The sequence below is a fragment of the Myxocyprinus asiaticus genome, chromosome 1 (assembly GCF_019703515.2).
Source record: "Myxocyprinus asiaticus isolate MX2 ecotype Aquarium Trade chromosome 1, UBuf_Myxa_2, whole genome shotgun sequence".
Lineage (NCBI taxonomy): Eukaryota > Metazoa > Chordata > Actinopteri > Cypriniformes > Catostomidae > Myxocyprinus > Myxocyprinus asiaticus.
In genome coordinates, this window is record NC_059344.1 from 63,591,923 (window position 1) to 63,611,113 (window position 19,191).

A 19,191-nucleotide genomic window follows, 5' to 3' on the forward strand; every position below is an offset into this window, starting at 1 on the left:
TCATTTGGTACCATCATATATTTTTTTTATTAAATACTGAAGTATATTAATACTGTAAACATTCAGTTCCATGACATTTTTTAATTAAATACCATGGTGAATGGATACCGTAAACATTCAGTTCCATGGCATTTAATAAAAAAATAAAAAAGAATATTCTGGGTCCAATACAAGTTAAGCTCAATCGACAGCATTTGTAAGTCAGTCAGGTGGCGCCCCGTTCTTTTACGAGGAGGACGTGGCCGGGCCGTGAGGGTGCACGGCTGCCGTTGAATCAAATGATCAGCGGGAGAGCAAGATAAAGGGGAGCCAGAGAAGCCAGTTCGAGAGAGAGAGAGAGACGCACGTGGCCACACTGCATGTGTGTTTGTCTTTATGTTTTATGTTGTTTTAAGTTTACTTTTACATTAAAAGTTACATTTACTGTTCAGCCAGTTCCCGCCTCCTCCTTGCCCATCCTTTAACTGTTACAATAACATTTTGCACCTTGACTTCTGAAAGTTGCGAATAGCCTGTCAGTCAGGTTACAGCTTGCCATATCATTAAAGCTCTTGCCAATTTTTTGTGCAACATGCATCAGACAGTCCATAAACGGATTGTGGGCAATCTTTGGGCATACCATCTGAGACTAGGTTATTTTTAATTTTCAAATGAAAAATATTGAAATTACAGTACTCTGTTGTATTGTACTGTAGCAATATGCCAAAATATACAGTATGAATAACCTCAAAATTGGCTGAAAATTTCCCACAGCTGATGTGTAAATCCCTCGCTCAACTTGCGTAGATAGACTGTTTTTTTTTCCCCACAGACATCAGTGATGTAGTTTTGTGGAACATCTCATAATGGCCCCAAAGATTTCACACTCTCGCTGTAGCGTATAGCAGGTTAACGGTGCGCGCTGAACTGGCCTTTTATTGGAACAAACCGGAGCAAATTCCAAGACAAACTGGAAACACAATTAAAGATTTGCAGAAGCCTTTCAGTGTGACCAGACCTTAGGCTGCTGCAACTTTCATTCTTACCAAAATGTCCTTGCTCAACTTTTCAGGCCAGAATATCGCTGCTGCAGCCAAATTGCACAGAGGGGTCCAATTACATAGTTAATTTAAAGTTAATTTCTGACACTGGTGGGACATAACCTCATCGTGAAGTAATGTGTGGTCACATAAAATGACATTTACCAGTATAGATCCAATAAGCAGCCTTTAAATTTGTTAACAGAACTGTTCGAAAGCTTGTTTTGTTAAGTTTGATGTTTAAACAGGTTTTTTCTCACTAACTTTCAGCTGTACACTGTAAACCCTAATATTGTAATTGCTGGAAAAATCAAGTTGTCTTAATTAAACATTATTTAAAATATCATGTTTTGGGCTCATTACACAAATATCTATGTTCCTTGAACTTATTTATCTTAAAAATCTACAGACTGAAAATTTTAAGTGTTAATAACTCTTTGAGGCTATGGGGAATACCCACAATGCCTTGCGCTTGAATTATTTAATAATGTTTCCTTGGTCAAAGGGAACTTATGGGGGCATTTAAATAGTTGTACATTAGAATTTATAGAGGTTTTAGATCTGTTATAGTGGTATTTGTGTTATATATTATAGTTGTTTTGTGTGATGTCACCATTTGGGAGATCTGTGTCCCATTTGGTCACGTTGGACCCCATTCACACTATTTCAGTTCTCCAACTGAAGTACAGGTATATATGCATTTCAAATGAGAATTACGTTATATTGATTTACCAAGAATAGGTTATAATCTTCTTTATTTGAACTGTGTTATTGTATGTGTCAGTCCTACTCTTAGTTCGTGGCAGAGCCCTGACATGTACATGTTCTATGTCTGTTTTATGTCTTGTGTCTGGATTTAGTCACTTCGGTTGGTTTGGTTTATTTATTTTTATGGCCGAGTCCAGGCACTTGTGTTTTGTCTTGTGTTATGTAAATGCACTTGGTTTTGTATTTTCTAATTTCCTTGTGGATTTGTGTCTGTCTTGTCTTCAGTGATAACCCCGCCCTCTCGTTTGCCTTGTTACCTGTTTGATAATTAGTTTATTAGTTTCACCTACTTCCTCGTTACTCTCCTGATTTCTCTCCCTTTATAATCTCACTTTGTGCTCTGTCTGGTGCCAGTTCATTGTGGGATGTTGCTTGTGTTTCTGTTCCCTGTTAGGGCTCTGTCTGTCGTGTTCCTGTCCAGTCAGATTTCTGTTGGTTTCCCATTCCAACCCAGCCTGTCATTGTGTTGTCGCCCTGGACTGTGTTTGTTTTTCCCCTTCGGGGTAGTTTTTGTTTGTTTTTGTTATATTTTTGTTAAATAAAATCCCTAATCTCTACTCTGCATTTGAGTCCTGCCATTTCCTCAACCTAAACCTGACAGTATGATTCTGTAGAAACAACAATATTTAAATAGCAAATCTGAGTTAAGTTGATTTGCATCCAAATTTGGCAAAAAAGAAACGTCCCTTTTTCAGGACACTGTATTTTAAAGATAATTTTGTAAAAATCCAAATAACTTTACAGATCTTTATTGTAAAGGGTTTAAACAATGTTTTCCATGCTTGTTCAATGAACCATAAACAATTAATGAACATACACCTGTGGAACGGTCGTTAAGACACTAACGGCTTACAGACAGTAGACAATTAAGGTCACAGTTATAAAAACTTAGGACACTAAAGAGACCTTTCTACTGACTCACCAAAAACACCAAAAGAAAGATGCCCAGAGTCCCTGCTCATCTGCGTGAACGTGCCTTAGGCATGCTGCATGGAGGCATGAGGACTGCAGATGTGGCCAGGGCAATAAATTGCAATGTCCATACTGTGAGACGCCAAAGACAGCGCTACAGGGAGACAGGAAGGACAGCTGATCATCCTCACAGTGGCAGACCACATGTAACAACACCTGCACAGGATGGTTACATCCGAATATCACACCTGCGGGACAGGTACAGGATGGCAACAACAACTGCCCGAGTTACATCAGGAACACACAATCCCTCCATCAGTGCTCAGACTGTCCACAATAGGCTGAGAGAGGCTGGACTGAGGGCTTGTAGGCCTGTTGTAAGGCAGGTCCTTACCAGACATCACCGGCAACAGCGTCGCCTATGGGCACAAACCCACCTTCGCTGGACCAGACAGGACTGGTAAAAAGTGTTCTTCACTGACGAGTCACGGTTTTGTCTCACCAGGGGTGATGGTCGGACTCACGTTTATTGTCGAAGGAATGAGCGTTACACCGAGGCCTGTACTCTGGAGCAGGATCGATTTGGAGGTGTAGGGTCCATCATGGTCTGGGGCGGTGTGTCACAGCATCATCGGACTGAGTCATTGCAGGCAATCTCAATGCTGTGCGTTACAGGGAAGACATCCTCCTCCATGTGGTACCCTTCCTGCAGGCTCATCCTGACATGACCCTCCAGCATGACAATGCCGCCAGCCATACTGCTTGTTCTGTGCATGATTTCCTGCAAGACAGGGATGTCAGTGTTCTGCCATGGCCAGCGAAGAGCCCGGATCTCAATCCCATTGAGCACGTCTGGGACCTGTTAGATCAGAGGGTGAAGGCTAGGGCCATTCCCCCCAGAAATGTCCGGGAACTTGCAAGTGCCTTGGTGGAAGAGTGGGGTAACATCTCACAGCAAGAACTGGCAAATCTGGTGCAGTCCATGAGGAGGAGATGCACTGCAGTACTTAATGCAGCTGGTGGCCACACCAGATACTGACTGTTACTTTTGATTTTTACCCCCCCCTTTGTTCAGGGACACATTATTCCATTTCTGTTAGTCACATGTCTGTGAAACTTGTTCAGTTTATGTCTTAGTTGTTGAATCTCTTTATGTTCATACAAATATTTACACATGTTAAGTTTGCTGAAAGCAGTTGAAAGTGAGAGGACGTTTCTTTTTTTTTGCTGAGTTTAGTTAACTTAAATAGTTAAGTTCATTCTGTGAACACAAAGTGAATTTAATTACAATGTTTTGAAGACACCATTACTTAATTCAGTTGAGGGAACGAGTTTACTCATCTATTTGATAAAATTCAATGTCGGGTTTTCAGTTAAATTACATTTATATTGCAATATGATACATAAGTAAATATAATAAATAGTATATGTAAATAATAATATTCAGGAACTGTATATAAAATTAATAAAGGGCAATAAATAATACTAATACAACAGATGGAAACACTTATTCATTAGTATCCTATATTTTTTTATGTATTGAATCTTTTCCATAAATATTTAGTTTGTACGTAGGTTCAAATATTTAGTTGTGCTTAAATTGGAACCTTAGAGCCCATTTATACTTTAACTAGTCTTTGTTCATGTCAGCTCGAGTGCGTGCTGTCATTAAAGTAAAAGGGGACATACCAAATACTAAGATACTCCGAAATTCATCTCAGGCTTGCAGGAAAATGTAGGTGAGCACCTCAAGCAAAACATCTTAACCATTAAAGAGTGGAATCCATGATAATACCTCAACTTGTGAAATGATTTGATATTATATTAATTTACTTAACATTCACAGTCCTCGGGGAGCCTGGGTAGCTCAGTGAGTAAAGATGCTGACTACCACACCTGGAGTTCATGAGTTCATATCCCAGGGCGTGCTGAGTGACTCCAGCCAGGTCTCGTAAGGAACCAAATTGGCCCGGTTGCTAGGGAAGGTAGAGTCACATGGGGTAACCTCCTCGTGGTCACTATAATGTGGTTCGCTCTCGGTGGGGCACATGGTGAGTTGTGCGTTGATGCTGCGGTGGATGGCGTAAGCCTCCACACACGCTATGTCTTCACGGTAACGCGCTCAACAAGCCACGTGATAAGATGTGCGGGTTGACGGTCTCAGACGTGGAGGCAACTGAGATTCGTCCTCTGCCACCCGGATTGAGGCGAGTCACTATGCCACCACGAGGACTTAGGGTGCATTGGGAATTGGGCATTCCAAATTGGGGAGAAAAAAGGGGAGAAAATCCAACAACAACAAAAACACATTCACAGTCCTCCCATTGTTAGAAGTTATTTACATAAACAGCCCAGAGAGTTGAAAGTTAGAGTCAAGGCTAACTAGACACATCTTTGTTGCAGGTCTACTTTACAAAACAGAATATTTTTCAAAGCCAACATTACTCTGCCTAGCATTGAATTTTCCTAATACCAGTACTCACAAAAGTTAAATACTCACACATGTGCTTACTTTGCACCTACATGGCTGTGCTGTTGGAAAATAATCCTAGAAATCCCATCTTTGTGTGGCTGCAATGAATTATTACGAGAGGTTCTGCAAAGCCTGTAAAACTGTTGTTGTGACAACCATAACTGAATGCACATTATTAAGTGCTGTAAATGGTATTAGTCAAACCACCAGAAAAAAATCAGCACCCAAAAAGTAAAATTCTGTCATCATTTCACACCCTCACAAACCTGTATGACTTTGGTGGAATGCAAAAGAAGATACAGGTGCATCTCAATAAATTAGAATGTCGTGGAAAAGTTCATTTATTTCAGTAATTCAACTCAAATTGTGAAACTCGTGTATTAAATAAATTCAATGCACACAGACTGAAGTAGTTTAAGTCTTTGGTTCTTTTAATTGTGATGATTTTGGCTCACATTTAACAAAAACCCACCAATTCACTATCTCAAAAAATTAGAATATGGTGACATGCCAATCAGCTAATCAACTCAAAACACCTGCAAAGGTTTCCTGAGCCTTCAAAATGGTCTCTCAGTTTGGTTCACTAGGCTACACAATCATGGGGAAGACTGCTGATCTGACAGTTGTCCAGAAGACAATCATTGACACCCTTCACAAGGAGGGTAAGCCACAAACATTCATTGCCAAAGAAGCTGGCTGTTCACAGAGTGCTGTATCCAAGCATGTTAACAGAAAGTTGAGTGGAAGGAAAAAGTGTGGAAGAAAAAGATGCACAACCAACCAAGAGAACCGCAGCCTTATGATTGTCAAGCAAAATCGATTCAAGAATTTGGGTGAACTTCACAAGGAATGGACTGAGGCTGGGGTCAAGGCATCAAGAGCCACCACACACAGACACTACAGTTGTCGTATTCCTCTTGTTAAGCCACTCCTGAACCACAGACAACGTCAGAGGCATCTTACCTGGGTTAAGGAAAAGAAGAACTGGACTGTTGCCCAGTGTTCCAAAGTCCTCTTTTCAGATGAGAGCAAGTTTTGTATTTCATTTGGAAACCAAGGTCCTAGAGTCTGGAGGAAGGGTGGAGAAGCTCATAGCCCAAGTTGCTTGAAGTCCAGTGTTAAGTTTCCACAGTCTGTGATGATTTGAGGTGCAATGTCATCTGCTGGTGTTGGTCCATTGTGTTTTTTGAAAACCAAAGTCACTGCACCCGTTTACCAAGAAATTTTGGAGCACTTCATGCTTCCTTCTGCTGACCTGCTTTTTAAAGATGCTGATTTCATTTTCCAGCAGGATTTGGCACCTGCCCACACTGCCAAAAGCACCAAAAGTTGGTTAAATGACCATGGTGTTGGTGTGCTTGACTGGCCAGCAAACTCACCAGACCTGAACCCCATAGAGAATCTATGGGGTATTGTCAAGAGGAAAATGAGAAACAAGAGACCAAAAAATGCAGATGAGCTGAAGGCCACTGTCAAAGAAACCTGGGCTTCCATACCACCTCAGCAGTGCCACAAACTGATCACCTCCATGCCACGCCGAATTGAGGCAGTAATTAAAGCAAAAGGAGCCCCTACCAAGTATTGAGTACATATACAGTAAATGAACATACTTTCCAGAAGGCCAACAATTCACTAAAAATGTTTTTTTTTATTGGTCTTATGATGTATTCTAATTTTTTGAGATAGTGAATTGGTGGGTTTTTGTTAAATGTGAGCCAAAATCATCACAATTAAAAGAACCAAAGACTTAAACTACTTCAGTCTGTGTGCATTGAATTTATTTAATACACGAGTTTCACAATTTGAGTTGAATTACTGAAATAAATGAACTTTTCCACGACATTCTAATTTATTGAGATGCACCTGTATGTTCACACTGCTATTATGCATACAGTGAAAGCACACAGTGACCAGGGGCTGTCAAGCTGCAAAAAGGACAAAAAAGCAACATAGAAGTAGTTGTTATAACTACAACCATATGATATATTTTTTTATATAATCTGACAAGTATTTTCCATATCTTTCTGCTTTCTGTATTATCTGTGCCATCTATAGCTCCTTACCAAACCCTACCTAAATTTAAAGGCATTGTAGAGCATTTCCAGACACAAAGGTTAACCCCAAAACACCTTCTTTTGGCCAATTTCTAAAGCACCATTTCTCGTATACTTTAAAGGGAATGCATTGCGATGAGCTTGTGAAAAAAAAATCCAATTGTGGATAATAAATATTAGGGCTTTATTAATGTATATGTTGGCCATGCCAGATCAGTCACTTGTGAGGTTGTATTTCAACTAGGATACTTCCTTCAAAGGCATCTGCCCTTTGTTAGCACTAGAAAGCAAGGCACTAGATTTTGGGACAGAGTAGAAGCTTATTGTTTTCTAATCTGTCTTAACTGTTTAATAATTTTTGGCAACCTTCCTTTTTCCGTCTTGTCTCTGTTTTCACAGTATGTTTCCTCTCTGTTTTGTAGGACACACTGGACGTTTCATCAAGGCTCTCTTCAGCACCAGTCTGATATTCCTCCTGGCACACGTCTGTTTTCAGATCTGCCTCTATACCATCCCCAGTCTTGATGATGCACTGGGATACAACTGTAAGTCTGTCTTACCTAACCATAGATCAGTGGCTGCCAGTTTAGTGGGATGGACAATCAATGACTGATGCTGATATTAAAATCTAAATAGAATAAGAAATCTAGAGGGTGGCCAATGGGCAGTTAAGTACAGATATACTATGATAAAATGCTAATAAAAACAAAAAGGATTTATTTGTAAATTATATTCACCCTTTGCTAAATTGAAAAAACTACAACTACACATTATATGGTGTTTTAACCTGTGAATTTCATTTTGTTATTTTTTATTTTTTATTTTAATTTTTTTAAATGTACAGTCATTTCAAGTCAGTTGATTGTAACACTCCAAAAAAGTTGAGACGGGCAGTTTAAGACTAATAACAATTTGACGAGTTAATATAACAAGGCAATGTTAAACAGGTGAGGCAATCATGTCATAGTATGTAAGGAGCCTTCAAAAACAGCCTAGTCCCTCAAGAGCAAGGAGCATTCGAGACTTGTCAATTTGCCAAGTCACTTATTCAGCAAATAATCCAGCCAAATTGGAAGGATTTGGGGCATTTCACCCTCTACAGTGCACAATATAGTTAAAAGATTCAAGGAATCTAGTCAAATTTCGGTGCGTAAAGGGCAAGATGAAAACCACTTCTGAATGCGCGTGATCTCTGATCCCTCAGACATCACTGTCTTAAAAAAACATCATTCATCTGTAATGGATATCAAGAACATGGGCTTGGGATTACTTTAGTAAACCTTTGTTAGTCAACACCATTCGCCGCTGCATCCACAGATGCAAAGGAGAAGCCATACATCAACACAGTCAAGAAGCACTGCCGACTTCTCTAGGTTCGGTCTCATCTTGTTTTTTGGTCCGAAGAGTCCACATTTCAAATAGTTTTTCTTTTAAAACACAGCCGTCGTGTTCTCCGGGTCAAGAGGAAAAGGACCATCCAAGCTGTTACCAGCGTCAGGTCCAAAAGCCAGTGTCTGTATGGGCCAGGGGTGTGTCAGTGCCCATGGCATGGGCAACTTGCACATCTGTGAGGGCACCATTAATGCAGACAAATATGTACAAATTTTGGTGCAGCATATACTGCCATCTAGCACCATCCAGCAAATTTTCAGCAGGACAAATACAAACCACATAGTGGCAGAATAAGCAGAGAGTGTGGGTGCTAGATTGGCCTGCCTGCAGTCGTGACCATCTCCAATTGAGAATGGGTGGTGCATTATGAAGCGCATAATACGGCAACGAAGACCCCGTACAATTGTGCAGCTGAAGACCTGCATAATGGATGATTGGGGGAAAAATGCATCAGACAACTAGCCTACAACTCGTGCTGTGTGTGAAAGAAAATGTGTCTCTGAGTTTGTTAAAGCTAACGTGGAGGCTGCTTCATCATTCTGAATTCACTTAATGTGAGTTCAGAATGTTAATGCAAGTTAATAATGTGCTTTTTGTTTCAGTGTATTGTTTACAATTTAGACCAGATACACTGAAACATAGAAGGCATGTACCTCGTTTCCTGTTTACCTCGTCACTGCTGTTTAGAATGTCAGGGCTGTTTTATATGAATTCAATGAGCTTCAGCGCAGTTGTTAATTCCTATGTGCAGCAGTAAGTAGCAGCACTTAATAAATAAAAGTGGGCCGATTTTGTAGTCGCACCGGTGGGAAAAACGGTTGCAAAATTCCACAATTTTGTCGCATCAGTCCACTAATTGACCGACAGGCCTAATACTCGACCAAACCCACTGGGAAAAGTCCCGGTGCTCCTGATGGCCAGCGCATCCCTGACAAACCTACAAGGATGTTGATCCAGTAACATTTTCCATTAGTTACAATCACTGTATAGGCTTATTGACAAGCTCAGGTATCATCCCTTACTCGCTTGACATGATATGTAAGCTGATTGATGAGCTGCAAGTATTAGTCTCTTTTCATGTCCATTTGTGGTTTGGACTTTGTTGTTGCTTTCCATTCCCAAGAGCTCTTTTCCCAAGTCCCAAACATCTTCTAGAAGTCGCCAGGTTGACTGCAGAGTCTTTGCGAGGGCTTGCAGCCTTTGGCTGACTCTACCACAGTGAAGTTTAGTGGATCGTGGAAATGTTTCTAGTAGCTTTGCATGGGCACTTGCAGTTGGCTTGTCATTTATGACCTAGTTGACAATGTCCAGCTCTTAGAATTGTGACTCACTTCACCCTGATAATACAAACCCTTTCTCTCCCCCTCTCTCTGTAGGCAGCTCATGGGAGACTCTATCAAGACATGTTGGAGTGTCCAGGTATGTAGGGAATGTTGGGAATGTGCGAGGGGGCTGTATACGTGAGGTACCACGTTGACCTCTTTTGAAAATATTCAGAGCATGATCAATGGAAAGCCATATACACAAACTCTGTTCCAAAAGCCGGTAAGCTGCACACCTGCTGCCTATCTGCTTTGATTGACTTGTGGACAAGTGGGGGAAAACAATGCTAAATGCAAATGAGTCAAATGATGTGACACACTTTTTGTTTTTTGTCCGGATCTACAAGGTTATTCAAAAATACATTAAAAATGCAATACACACAAAACAGTTGCTTAAATACACCTCTACAATGACAAGCATGTTCTCAATTTCTGAGTTCAAAGTCATTTTCGATATTTTTTGGGGGATTGAAGTTCATTAAATGCTAAAGTTCTTGAGAATAGAGATGTTGGCATAAGTAGTCTGGAGAAATCTTATGTTATTTGTTTATAAGCAATAACAAAATTAGTTAAAAATTTTTATTAATATTTGAAAAATGTTTGTCCACCAAATCAAAGTCATTTTGTGTAACCAACATGTTGTCATGTGACAAAAAAAAACAAACTAAACATAAAACAGTGAGGACGCCTTTAGACCTGTTTAGTGTGTGAAGTTTAAAAAAAATTAAAAAAAATAAAAAATGTTTCGACAGTTGTATGAAAAGGCACATTTTGATCAGGTCAAATGGAGTAACCCTTTTTTACCTTGAAAAATATGCTTGTAAATTTTTTAGAAATTAATGATTAAGTTGTGTATGAAGATGCCAAGATGTGTACACGTCTCATGTATTCAAGGTGCAAGGAAAATATTTTAATACATTTTACTTTTTTTAAGACAATTTTTTATTTATTTTTTAGAAAATACTAATATATATGTGTGTGTGTGTGTGTGTGTATATATATATATATATATATTTATTTTTATTTTATTTTTTTTTTATTTTTTATTTTTTACAAAGATTACATTTCTATGAACTTGACAAATGTGTTTTGAATTAGATAAAAAAAAACTTTAAAAATCTCAGTTGTATCACCCTGCACAACCTTATTTGTCGATGACCCAAATAATGCTAAAAACTAACTATATTCATACATTACAATATCAAAACAAAGAGGCTTATCAGCGTTTAAAAGGAAGGAATTTTTTTCCTCTTGATGTCAAAGACCACGCGTCCAGTCAAACTCCGAAAGTTCATCTGTCTCTTGGAAGAAGCTAGCCAAATTTGGAAGATACCAACATGCAACATGCATACTTCATCCTCAAAAACCAACAAAACTATTCAAGATAAAAGAAAACACAAACCAGACAACAGTGTTGTGTTTGGTCGCCTCTTGATGTCCAATGTTAAATCTGGGTTTCGAAGCAAAACCATTTGAGAACCACTGTTTTAAGGCATTACGGTGCACTCCCTATACAATGGCTGTTTCAAACAGTAGGCAGCAAATTTGTGGCATCTAATAAAATACCTTGTTTAGGCCATAATCTCATGTGCCCTTTGTAGGGATGCAGATTATTAATAATTTTTACATTAAATACTGGGAGAAAAAAAATATATTTCCTTCTAATTAAAGTGAACTATTTGACCCAATGTTTGCATGTGAGAATGTGTTTTTGTTTTTTTCGCATATTAGATTTTCATGTCATCATCTTAGCAACATGCTAACTGCAAACTCAATTGGAATCAACTGGTTGGCATTGGCCGAGTCTCTGTGTGAATGACCATTAACAGAGTTGCTGCCAATATAGAGCGTTTCAGATTAGTCCCTTATATGTTTCCCTTTCGGTTAGGATGCCGCCTTGGAAGGTAGCTGTCTATGTACTGTAGACTGCAGACAGCGAGGAGGCTCACTTGGTTTTGGAACAGAACTACAGTCTAATATGTGCACAAAACACAGCACACTGGTCAGATGTGTCAGTTGAGTGTGATGTTGCTCCTGCAGGCTGCCTCTGGAACAGCCCTGGAGTATTGTGTGGCTCCTGACTCCAGATCTTTGCATATTCATCATCTCACTGGTCACTCTGATACTGTGTAACCGTCTGTTGAAGAAGAGGGACGAGGGGTCCATACCTCAAATGTCTACCCTACAACATGAGGTGAGCTGAGCAATCTTCTGTTAATTTTGATTGAGCACCTTATTATGTATATGAAAATAATTTTGGCCTTTATGGTGGGCAGTAGGTTCTCCCTTTGTCTGACTGGGGTGCACATGGAAAATCCAGGGAGGGCAGTGCCCCCCTGGTCCCCCCTTAAACCCGGCCATGCCTAGTTCCATTTGTTGTGAATCAGTATATTGTGAAAATGAATTCGGGCACTAGTAAGGGTGTTGATGCACTAAACATTGGGACACTAATGACTCTGACAATGACTAATTACCTGAGACATGATTACGAGGTCAGTGTTAGGTTAGGGTTATCCCTAAAGCTCTGTTCACACCTCCGGCGGCATCGAGCGACAAAGCGACACGATCCCATTCATTTTTTATGAGAGCAGAGCGACTTCCGGCGACACAAGCCGGCAAGTTGACTGTTTGACACAGAGGTTGCCGTAGCTCACGACAAGACTGTTGAGAAAAGTTCAACTTTATGCAAATGTCAAGAATGATGAAAATGAAAAAAAATTACGATAAAATACCAGCAGCTGTGTTTGCCAGAAATGAACAGTAAAAAATATGGTGACCATGTTTCAGGCTTTATAAGCTAAATGCCTGTATATTTTACAGTTCACAAACGTTTATATTATTAAATTATGTATACTTCATATACTAACCTTCTGGGACTATAAAAGTCTGCTTTTCACTTCAGAATGTATTGTTAATCACTGTAGTAACTACAAAAGGCCACATGATAACTTAATGTTTATCAAGAGTGTCCCTTCCAGGAGCAGTAAATCACACAGACCGTCTCACTCACGCAAACACAAAACACCATCAGGGTAATGCATGTGACACTAAAATAATAAAAAATATAACCTGAACAACCTGATGAACATAACTGATATTAAAAATAATAAACATAACTATTCCCATAAAATATCATGAAATGTGATGGGCCGCACAGTAGGACTGTCAAATTCAAATTCGAATGTTCGTCGAATATAACTGGTGGTCCAGGCGGACGCGGAGCTGGTGGCCATGCTTGCCCGGGCAGCCGTGAGTGTCTGGCTGGAGTGGAACCCTCCACTCCCCCCGAACCCTCACGGCTCGATGATTGGTTCCTGGGGCCGGAGCGCCGCTCACGGCCACGCTCTGCCCCTGTTCCTTTCTTCCCGGAAGTGCATGAGGACCTTACGCGGTCATGGCAGGCACCTTTTACTGCCCACACCCGATTTGCGAACTCCTCCGCTCTCACTACCCTCGACGGTGGGGCGGCGAGGGGGTACTCGGCGATTCCTCGGATGGATCAGGCGGTCACGGTGCACTTGTGCCTGCAGAGCGCTGCCACCTGGCAGAGTCGTCCGAGGCTCCCATCCAGGGCCTGTAGGCTCACGTTGTCACTGACGGCATTCCCTTGGTCCCCCTCGCACGGAGCTTGGGGGCGTGGCTTGCGCTCCCCAGCCCGTCGCGTTGGCTGATCAGGACTGTCTGACTCGGCTATGCGATTCAGTTCACCAGGCATCTACCCAGGTTCAACGGCGTCTGCTTCACTGCGGTGAAAGGCGAGAATGCCGCTGCCTTGCACGCGGAGATCGTCTCCCTCCTACAGAAGGACGTGATCGAGACTGTTCCTCCAGCCGAGAGGAAGAAGGGGTTTTACAGCCCCTACTTCATCGTACCCAAAAAAGGCAGCGGGTTGCGGCCAATCTTGGACCTGTGATTTCTGAATCGGGCTTTGCACAGACTCCCGTTCAAGATGCTGATGCAGAAACACATTCTAGCGAGTGTCCGGCATCAAGATTGGTTCGCGGCGGTAGACCTGAAGGACGCATACTTCCACGTCTCGGTCTCGGTTTTACCTCGACACAGACCCTTCCTGCGGTTCGCTTTCGAGGGCCGGGCATACCAGTACAAGATCCTCCCCTTCGGTCTGTCCCTGTCACCTTGCACCTTCACGAAGGTCGCAGAGGCAGCCCTTGCCCCACTAAGGGAAGTGGGCATCCGCATTCTCAACTATCTCGACGACTGGCTGATCCTAGCTCACTCCTGGGACTTGTTGTGTGCACACAGCCAGCTGGGGCTTTGGGTCAACTGGGAAAAGAGCAAGCTCTCCCTGGTTCAGAGCATCTCTTTTCTCAGTATGGAGTTAGTCTCTGTCTCAATGACGGCGCACCTCACAAACGAGCGCACGCAGTCGGTGCTGAACTGTCAGAGTATGTTCAGACAGAAGATGGCGGTCCCACTGAAATCTTTCCAGAGGCTCCTGGGGCATATGGCATCCTCAGCGGCGGTCACGCCACTCGGGTTGATGCATATGAGCACTGGCTCCAGACTCGAGTCACGAGATGGGCATGGTGCCACGGTGCACACTGCGTGCTCGTCACACTGGTCTGTCGCCGTCTGTTCAGCTCTTGGTCCGACCTAGTGTTCCTATGGGCAGGAGTTCCTATGCGTTGGTACTGCTACAGTATTGCTCGCCCTGCGGAGGCTTTTGCCATTGATCTGGGGCAAGCACATGTTGTTCCGGATGGACAACACAGTGACGGTTGCGTACATCAACCGCCAAGGCGGTCTACGCTCTCATCGAATGTCGCAACTCGCCCGCCGTCTCCTCTTCTGGAGTCGGCAGCTGCTCAAGTCGCTGCGAGCCACTCATATCCCGGTCAACCTCAACAGAATAGCGGACGCGCTGTTGCGGCAGGTCACGCTCAGGGGAGAGTGGAGACCCCACCCTCAGGTGGTCCAGCTGATCTGGAGTCGATTCAGTCAAGCGCAGGTGGACCTGTTCACTTGCTGGGAATCCTCCCACTGCCTGCTCTGGTATTCTCTGACCGAGGCTCCCCTCAGCACAGATGCGTTGGCACACAGCTGGCCCCTGGGGCTGCGCAAGTATGCGTTTCCCCCATTGAGCCTACTTGCACAGATGTTGTGGTCAGGGAGGACGAGGAGCAGGTCATCCTAGTGGCACCTTATTGGCCCACCCAGACTTGGTTCTCGGACCTCACGCTCCTCGCGACAGACCTCTGGAATCTCCATGTCTGGCCCTTAGACGGGACGCGGAATACTTAAGTGGTCTACCACCGGCAGTGGTAGACACGATCACTCAGGCCAGGGCTCCCTCTATGAGGCGCCTGTATGACCTGAAGTGGCATCTGTTCGCTAAGTGGGATTCTTCCTGATGCGAAGACCCCCAGAAATGCGCAGTCGGATCAGTGCTTTCCTTTCTGCAGGAGAGGCTGGAGGGGCGGCTGTCCCCCTTCACCTTGAAGGTGTAAGTAGCCACTATATCGGCACATCATGATGCAGTTGACGGTAAGTGTTTGGGGAAGCACGACTTGATCGTCAGGTTCCTGAGAGGCGTGAGGTGGTTAAACCCCCCAGACTGTGCCTCGTTCCCTCGTGGAACCTCTCCGTGGTCCTTTGGGGCCTACAGGGAGCTCCATTTGAGCCCCTAAAGTCAGTAGAGTTAAAGGCGCTCTCTTTGAAAACTGCCTTCCTGATGGCGCTCACCTCCATCAAGAGGGTGGGGGAACTGCAGGCATTCTCTGTCAGCGAACTGTGCCTGGAGTTCGACCCGGGTGACTCTCACATGATCCTGAGACCCTGACCGGGCTATGTGTCCAAGGTTCCCACGACCCCGTTCAGGGATTAGGTGGTGAACCTGCAAGCACTGCTCCAGGAGGAGGCAGACCCAGCCTTGGCGTTGCTGTGTCCGGTGCGTGCTTTGTGCATCTACTTGGATCGCACGCAGATCTTTAGAAGCTCCGAGCAGCTCTTTGTCTGCTTTAGGGGACAGCAGAAAGGAAGCGCTGTCTCCAAGCAGAGGATCGCCCACTGGGTCATTGATGCCATCGCTATGGCATATCACGCCCAGGACGTGTCCCCCCGTGGGGCTGCGCGCCCACTCTACCAAGGGTGTAGCGGCCTCCTGGGCTCTGACCAACAGCGCCTCTTTAGCAGACATTTGTAGAGCAGTGGACTGTGCAACACCTAACACATTTGCGAGGTTCTACAACCTCCGAGATGAGGCGGTTTCGTTACGTGTGTTGTCAGGTTCAAAAAGGCCCCTCCCTTGAGGTGAAGACGTGCACTCCCAGTCACGTTCACAAAAGTGTGGACCCTGGATGTCCTTCCTCCTTAGCCCTGTGGCTGGCCAGTTTTCAGAGAAACTTGCCGCTGGCCCAGTACGTGTGCTAATTAGGCCCTGAACTGGGGTAGATGCTCTACATGCGTTGCTTACCCCATTGGTAACCCCATGTGATGTATTTTCCGCAAAATGGTTTCTCCGTTGGTAAACCGCATCTTCCTTGGGCAGACGCTCCTCTGCCCCGGGTCACCGTGTCTGTAGAAACTCCTCCCCCCTCGGGTAGGACCTACCACGGGACAGTTCCACATGATGTGCTTCCGACTAGACTCAGTAAGACCATGTGACGTATTTCCACTTGAAACCCCCCCCCCCCCGGGTGGGGTGTGGTCTCCGCAGTGTCCTCCTCTTTGGAGGGACACCCCCCAACATGGCCCTTATATGGCCCCTATGGATTTCGTTCCTTTTGGGGAGAAAAAAAGAGAAAAGGCCTCGGCTGGGCCAGCCGGTCCTCATTTTTTTGTGCAGTCGACTTGTCCCTGAGGTGGTGGGGACCGTTTGACGCCCACAAGAGCATTGGGGGAGGTTACGTGACGGCCGGGTGTGCTGGCTACGAGGCACACAGAGGTTTGCCCGTCTCGCCCCGCTAGTCCACGTAACACAGTTCAGTAGTCATGGCGTTTTGTAAAGGGATCCCTAGTGTCACTTCATCGACACAACATCAAGTGAGTGACAGAAGGGGAACATCTCGGTTACTGTCGTAACCTCCGTTCCCTGATGGAGGGAATGAGATGTTATGTCCCTCCTGCCACAACACCGAACTACCTGCTGAATGGGCTGGGACCTTATCTCGGCTCCTCAGTGCAAAACCTGAATGAGTGGTTGCAATCCAGCTCCTTTTATACCCGTATGTCCGGGGGAGTGGCATGCAAATTCCACTCGCCAATTCTCATTGGCCTTTTTCCCAAAAGATCCGAGATGTCTGGGGCTCCCAGGAGAGAACCCTAGTGTCACTTCATCGACACAACGTCTCATTCCCTCCATCAGGGAACGGAGGTTACGACAGTAACCAAGACATTTTTTTGTATTTTGTATTATGCAGGAAATGTGTGGCTTGGACGCATAATTTTTTTAATTTATTTTTTTTATGCCATTTTCTTTGATAATTTGTTATATAATGTAACGACTTTCAGACATGTATCCCTTTTATCCCTTAATGGAAATCTCATGTTTTTGCACACTTGTTCAAATCATTCTCTCATGTATTGGTTTTCCTAATCTCACTACAAATCTTGTTGTTTACAGTATTTTACTCCATTCCTTTTAAGTCTACAATTTTTTCTTTAGGCATTTATTAGCAAGTAAACATGATTTCATCAAGCACAACTGCATGTTATGTCTGGGAAATAGTCTGCACTTACTACCTTTAGATGCAGGGAAACTCTGACCACAAAATGTACACAACAAAATGTTGCACACCGCTCTATTACTGAGGTATCATCCATTTCAGAATTACCTGCCCATATACATCAAGTAAAAAATTAGACTGTGTGGTTTTGCGTGTCGGTCAGATGGTCCCCGTCCTGTCTAAGTGGCCGGTTCTTAGCCAGAATAAGATATGCACCTTAATGTTTTCATATGCAGAAACGCCTGCATTTGGACGGTTTTTGTGCACACAAACAGAAAACATGATCATTTAAAGTAATAAATCTAAGTGCACACAGATATTTGGAAAGAGCATTTTAACTTTCCTATCCCCACTCGAAAGTTCACAGCAGGGACTGTTTATACCCCAGAAATGTCAGTGTTATGGTGCTTAATGGGATTGAAAATGGAAATATAATGTCATACAGAACTAAATTAGTGTTTTTCTTGTACAGTTTGAAACGACGGCGATATCAGTGTTTAAACAATGTGCTGTCAACAGCCTGTAACCATGGAAACACGGTCACATGGCACCTAAATATCAAAACAAATATTCAAAACGACAATTTTGTAACCAAAAATGAGAACTCTGTCATCATTTACTCACCCTCAATTCATTCCAACCCATATGACTTTCTATCTTCCGTGGAACACAAAAGGAGATGTCAGGCAGAATGTTAACCTCAGTCACCATTTACTTTCATTGGATATTTTTTCCATATGGATTTCCATAGGATGATGATAGTAGAGCAATTTGCTAGCCATTTACTGTGATTTAACATATAAACTACATCAAGGGTTAACAGTAAAGAATGAGAGTTAAATGGGTTTTGGACAACATGAAGTTGCGTAAATGATGACGGAATTTTCAAGTCCCCCCATTCAACTCTCTTTCCTTTTTGCTGGTTTGGTATATTGAAAGTTTCAACTGCTCCTCATTCTCCACCCTATGATGTTTATTGAGATTCTTGCACTCAAGTTTCTGTTCTTTTCCATTTGACTCTTTGCACCATTCCAACACTGTACAGCGGCCCAGTGCCTGACAACTTCCTGTTGCTGTTGCCAAGGCAAAAACATCAACAAACACTGACTGGCCTGCTATGTGTCAGCACAAGAAATATAGAACCTTTATTAGATCAATTAGCAATAGAGGCCCAAGTGCTTAACAATGCATGTGTGTCCACTGTACTGGAATTTGCTAACAGTAGAAACTTCCTGAATAGCTGTAAATTGACCTCTATTTACCTATCAGCAAGTGCAAAAGGGTGAGTAAAACCCACCAGTGAGACTGTTCTGGGTTGATTACACCAGTGTCTGGAAAGATATTTTAAAACTGGTTTGCGAAGCAATATGCTACTCATAAATTAAAAGTAAGAAAGTAGTTTAAAGTTAAACTACAGGGAAGCTGTTAGCTACACAGCAAGTTACTAGCTGCATTGAAGCTAGCTGCATATTTAAGATTGTAACATACTGATGCTACATTTATGTCATGTCAGAATTACTGTAATTACGAGATGACAACTTGGAGATTTTACTCAGAGCTTTTCAC

At 43.1% G+C, this 19,191-nt stretch overlaps 1 protein-coding gene across 3 annotated transcripts in view; it reads left to right on the forward strand.

Annotated features, from left to right (window-relative positions):
• The window catches only part of piezo1 (piezo-type mechanosensitive ion channel component 1), a 145,740-nt gene that overhangs the window by 49,026 nt on the left and 77,523 nt on the right, over nt 1-19,191 (forward strand). For all 3 annotated transcript variants that reach the window (XM_051709121.1, XM_051709112.1, XM_051709131.1), the window contains 3 exons: nt 7,649-7,771; nt 9,995-10,037; nt 11,981-12,134. In XM_051709121.1, coding sequence (XP_051565081.1) covers nt 7,649-7,771; nt 9,995-10,037; nt 11,981-12,134 — 320 coding nt within the window. The remainder of the gene's footprint in view (nt 1-7,648; nt 7,772-9,994; nt 10,038-11,980; nt 12,135-19,191) is intronic.